This window comes from Lycium barbarum, chromosome 11 (assembly GCF_019175385.1).
Source record: "Lycium barbarum isolate Lr01 chromosome 11, ASM1917538v2, whole genome shotgun sequence".
NCBI lineage: Eukaryota > Viridiplantae > Streptophyta > Magnoliopsida > Solanales > Solanaceae > Lycium > Lycium barbarum.
This window is the reverse complement of record NC_083347.1, coordinates 43,550,961-43,556,896: the sequence shown is the minus strand read 5'-3', so window position 1 is coordinate 43,556,896 and position 5,936 is coordinate 43,550,961. Positions and strand designations below refer to the sequence as shown.

Sequence of the window (5,936 nt, the reverse complement as noted above, 5' to 3'; positions counted from 1 at the left end):
TTTGTGTACATACTCCGCCCTGCCCCGTCCTTATGGATTCCTGTATTATATATATAGAGGCTCGTACACAGGTGCATGTACCTAGATATTCCATAGCCTTATCAGTTCATATTGTTGTATAGTATTTAGGCAGCCTTGTTAACTTATGTTTATGGGCATGGTTGTTGATAATTGCATAAAGATGTGCCATTATCTTGTGATACATGTCCTTACAGAGTATGACGCACATGAGCTATCTTATTGCCCACTTAGAAATAATTATGAGATGTATGTTCAGAGGTGCTCGGTAGGTTAGCTCAGGTGCCCGTCATGGCCCTCTAATTGGGTCGTGATAGCTACGAACTCATCCGTGGGCTCAGAATTCCCAACAGAAGTCTTATTCACCAAGTCATCCCCCAAACTGATAAAATCAAGTTTCCAACGAAGTACCCAAAACTTAACTAAATGCCTCGAGAACTGAACCATCCACCCCACCTAGACATAATCGACCCTCTGGGCCTCACGGAATCGATGAAATTCCGAAAAAGGTCTGTTTACCCAAAATTCAACTAATGGTCAAACTTTTCCACTTAAGAGCTTTATTTTCCCAAGTTTTTGCTAGAATTGCACGATAACCTCGGGAATTAGGTTGACAGTGGTAAAATGGTCAAAGTACACGTAACGACCGAACGGGTCATTACATTAGATACCAATTAAGCACACGTTCGTCCTCGAACGGACAAGCAGTAGAATGAAGGGAAAAGTACCTCACTCGGTGAAAAGTTGAGGATATCTACTACGCATATCAGACTCAGGCTCCCAAGTGGCCTCCTCAACAAGACGATGCTTCCACTGAACCTTCACCGAAGCTATTTCCTTTGTCCTCAACTTCTGAACTTCTATATCTAAAATCACTATAGGCTCCTCCTCGTAAGACAAATTCTCATCAAGCAACACAGAATCCCAAAGAACAATATAAGACCCGTCTGAATGATACCTCTTCAGTATAGAAACATGGAAACCGGATGAACATCCGACAGGCCTAGTGGCAAGGCTAACTCATAAGCAATAACACCCACACGACTGAGAATCTCAAAGGAACTAATGTACCTCGGGCTCAACTAGCCCCTCTTCCCAAACGTCATAACACCCTTCATAGGTGAAATCTTCAGAAGAACCTTCTCGCCCTCCATAGACTCCAAATCCCGGACTTTCTGATCCGTATACATCTTTTGTCGACTCTGAGCTGCTAGAAGCTTTTCGTGAGTAAGCTTCACCTTGTCCAAAGACTCTCTAAGCAAATCTGTACCCCAAGGTCAACCCTCAAAAGTATCAAACCACCCAATAGGAGAACAAAACCTCCTACTTAATAAAGCCTCGAACAGCGCCATATCAATACTTGAATGGTAGCTATTGTTGTACGCGAACTCTGCCAAGGGTAGGAACTGGTCCCAATGACCACCAAAGTCAATAACACATGCTCTTAACATATCGTCGAGCAGCTGAATAGTCCGCTCAGACTGAGCATCAGTCTAGGGATGAAAAGCTGTACTAAGGTTCCCAACTCTGCCTGCAACAACCTCCAAAATCTAGAAGTAAACTGGGGACCTCGATCTGAGATGATTGAAATAGGAACCCCGTGCAATCGTATAATCTCACAGACATAAATCCTGGCCAACTTCTCTAAATTATAAGTAACCTGAACGGGGATGAAATGAGCAGACTTAGTCATCCGATCAACAATAACCCAAACTGACTTAAACTTTCCCAGAGTCTTCAAAAAACCCACAATGAAATCCATGGCAATCCTCTCCCACTTCCACTCGAGAATGGGCATCCTCTGAAGCACACCAGTAGATTGCTGGTGCTAACACTTGACTTGCTGATAATTCGCATACATAGAACAGAATCTGCTATATCTCTCTTCATCCGACCCCACCATAAGTGTTGTCTCAAATCACGGTACATCTTCATTTCTCCTGGATAAATAGAATACCTGGAGTTGTGAGCCTCCTCCAATATCAATCGAATCAGACCACCCACACGAGGAACACGCACGCATCCCTTGATCTTCAGAAGCCCCTCACTATCAAGCATGGCCTCCTTGGCCTCACCTCTGAAAACCTTATCACGAATCTTACATAACTAAACATCCTCAAACTGCTGAGTCCTAATCTACTCCAAGGGAGACGACCTCGCCTCAACACATGCTAAAACTCTGCCCAGATTTGAAACATCAAAACGCACAAAGTTGTTAGCCAGATTCTGAACCTCTATGGCTAAAGGACGCTCAGAAGCAACTGATCGAGCTAACCTGCACATACTTGCTGCCTTGCGACTCAAGGCATCGGCTACCATATTAGCTTTACACGGATGGTAAAGTATGATGATATCATAATCCTTCAGAAGCTCCATCCATCTCCGCTGTCTAGAATTGAGATCCCTCTGAGTAAACACATGCTGAAGGCTGCGATGATCGGTGAACACCTCACAATGGACACCGTATAGATAATACCTTCAAATCTCAAAGCGAAGTCTACTGCTGCCAACTCCAAATCGTGAGTAGGGTAGTTCTTCTCATGAATCTTCAGATGTCTGGAAGCATAAGCAATGACCTTCTTTTCTTGTATCAACACGGCACCCAAACCAGAACGAGAAGCATCACAATACAGTACGAAGGCCCTGCCCTCCACGGGTAGTGCTAGAATCGGGGCTGAAGTCAACAAAGTCTTGAGCTTTTGAAAGCTCTACTCACACTCATCAAACAACTAAAAGGGTACTTCTTTTTTAGTCAAACGGGTCAAATGTGAAGCAATAGAAGCAAACCCCTTCATGAACCAATGGTAGTAACTAGCCAAACCCACGAAGCTACGACTCTCTGTCACTAAAGTCGGCCTAGCCCAATCTCTAATGACCTTAATCTTCTTAGAATCAACCATAATCCCATCTTTTGATACCACATGACCCAAGAAGGCTCCATACTCGAGCCAAAACTCACATTTAGAGAACTATGCATACACCTCCTAATCTCTCAACATACCAAGAACAATCCTCAAGTGTTTCTCGTGATCTTCTCTACTCTTCGAGTATACCAATATATCATCAATGAACACAATCACAAAAGAATCCAAGTATGGCTTAAAGATGCCATTCATCAAGCCTATGAAAGCAGATGGGGCATTAATAAGCCCAAATGACATGACAAGAAACTCGTAGTGACCATAATGAATCCTAAAGGCTATCTTTGGAATATCTTTGGCTTGGATCTTCAGCTGGTGATAACCCGACCTCAAATCGATCTTGGAAAACACAGAAGCCCCCTGGATGACTCGAAGAATGATGACTGGGCCCTGATTTCCCTCCAACAGAAACCTGCATAACCGACTGGATAGGGCTACCCGAATAAACCTGGTAACTCTGCCCATACGGACCCTGCCCTCGGGAGAACATACCACTTAAGCTACCACCCTTACAGGCCTTCTTATCAACATAATTACCAAAGCTGTCCTGACTCACTGACTCAACTGTGGTGACATGATCCACCACATCCTGGAAAGAAGCTCCTGTAAATAGAAGCTGAAGGGCTGACAACTTTAAAGCAGTGTTCAACCCTTTCACAAACCTCCGAACTCTCTTAGCCTCAGTAAGCAACAGTTGTAGAGCATAACGAGACAAAGAGTGAAAACGGGCCTCATAAGCAGCAACTGAAGAACTCCCCCACTCGATGTTGCTAGACTCGTCGTGCCTCCTATCCCTCAAAGTACGCGGAATGTACTTCTCCACAAAGACTGAATAAAATTGAGTCTAAGTTAATGGAGGAAACCCAGCTGGTCTACACTCCACATAAGCTCTCCCCCATAACTTGGCATCACTCAAAAGATGAAAGGTCACAAACTCGACACCATGGCTCTCAATCGCCCCCATCTTGTGGAGCCTCTCATGAAAATCAATAATGAACTCGTATACATCCTCGGACTCTGTGCCATAGAAGACGGGAGGCTTCATCTTGGTGAACCTCCAAAATAGATCATGCTCTTCAATGGTCATCACTGGGCCTGCCACTAGTCTAGGAAATATATCTGGTCCGGGGACCTCATCCATACGTGGAGCCACATCTACCGCGTGCTGTGATTTTGGAGCACGAAATCTATCAGGAATCTGCTTAACTAATCTCATGTCCTGGCCATCTGGGGTAGCCGGTAACACGCCTGCCTCAGTCAATCCATTCTGCAGATTCAACACACGAACCAAATCATCTGATAATATTGGAGTAGCTATGCTATCTGACTGAGCTAGTGCTGGTCTCAACTCTGCCTCCTCAACCTGAACCGCTGGTGGCTCGGGGGAAACTGATCTAGCACAGCCTAACCAGCCACTGGAGTCCTGCCCCTAGCTGGTGCTGCCCCTGCCTCTATCTCGTCCACGACTCTAACCTGACCTCTACCACGAGTCGTGGCCCCAACAGCCTGTTCTGGTGCCTTATCAACAGTTGCCCTAGCACGAGCGCTCATCATCTGTGAGAGAATAGAAGGAAAGGTCATATACCAATTTGAATCATCTAGATGCCAATTAGAATCAAGTAACACAAAAGAAAGAAAGAATTGGAGTTTTTCTAGTGTCCTATAGCCTCTCGAAGAGAAGTACAAACGTCTTTGTACAGACCCATAAGATTCTACTAGACATTTCCTTGTACGATGAGATCGATGAACCTAGGGCTCTAATACCAACTTTGTCATGACCCAAATACGTCGTGATGGCACCCACGCTAACCCCCATGGTGGGCGAACCATCCCCTTATCCGATTAATCATTCAATTATCCAAAACTGCTTAAATAACAACAAAGATAATAATAATAATAAGTCTATGCCATAAATAGTAAGTAAGTACGGAATGCTAAATAATACAGCCCCAATAACTTAAAGTCATCGTACAGGGACTCTAACCAAATACACTGTCTAGGAATACATAAATTTCTGAAATATATAGATAATGTTTATGAAGTAAAAGTAGACATAAATAGGAGATATCTCTAGGGCGGCATGGCTGGATAGGTGCTCACCCTCAGCTCTGATCAAAAGTAGCCTCGACTAGATATGAGGTCTAGAAGCCGGTCCTGGAATGAAATCTGTCCTAAAAAAGGGTGCAGCAAGGTAGTATCAGTACAAACACTATGTATCGGTAGATATCATAGGCCGACTAAGATTAGTTCATGCATACAATCGTAAAATCAACAAGATAGACGGATAGGCACAATAACACCCAAATCGATCAAATCATAGGAATAAGATGATATCATATGCAATGCAACAAGTAATAAGTAACTCCACCGTACACACATGCTAAAGTCCTTGTTCGCATAATAGTCATGACCCGCGGGGGACTCATGGTGTCCACGTACCACTTGCTCCGGAACAGACCTCTGATCACGAGTTCATAAATAAGCCACATCCTCACCCCTTGTCAAATATGCCTTATGTATATATATTTGTACACGAGATGAGTCTCAAGATATGGTTGTAGTCTAGAACCCAAACATGAAACACCAACTCACAAGTAAGCATGCTAACTCAATGAAATCAAATGCCAATGAAAATACAAGCCACCATGCCACAAGCCATATCAAGACTTAGATAAATCAGCTTAATCATAGAATGAATCATACAAACCATCTGTCACAACCTGAGCCGGTGAGCCGTGACGAGTGCCCGACCATTATTGACCAAGGACCCCTAAACTCGTACTTACATCTCGCTGAGCAACAGGGTAACCCATGTAATTTATAACTGAGCTATACTAACTCCTGTATGCATCAAGAACTCGCAACCAGTATATATATACATATACATATACATATACATACGTGCTGAGGATAACAGTGCAAGCCGAATAGGCTGCTACTAATGCTATACAACAAAATAAGAACCGAAAAGGCTACATAAAATCTCAACTGCACACA

General features: G+C 43.7%; 1 protein-coding gene across 1 annotated transcript; it reads right to left on the bottom strand.

Annotated features, from left to right (window-relative positions):
• Window positions 1-747: 747 nt before the first annotated feature.
• Window positions 748-2,337, bottom strand: LOC132619780 (uncharacterized). Its single transcript, XM_060334576.1, has 3 exons — window positions 2,174-2,337; window positions 1,831-2,095; window positions 748-978 (listed from the first exon to the last, which is right to left on the bottom strand). The coding sequence occupies exons 1-3, from the start codon at window positions 2,335-2,337 to the stop codon at window positions 748-750; spliced, it is 660 nt and encodes a 219-aa protein (XP_060190559.1).
• Window positions 2,338-5,936: the final 3,599 nt, after the last annotated feature.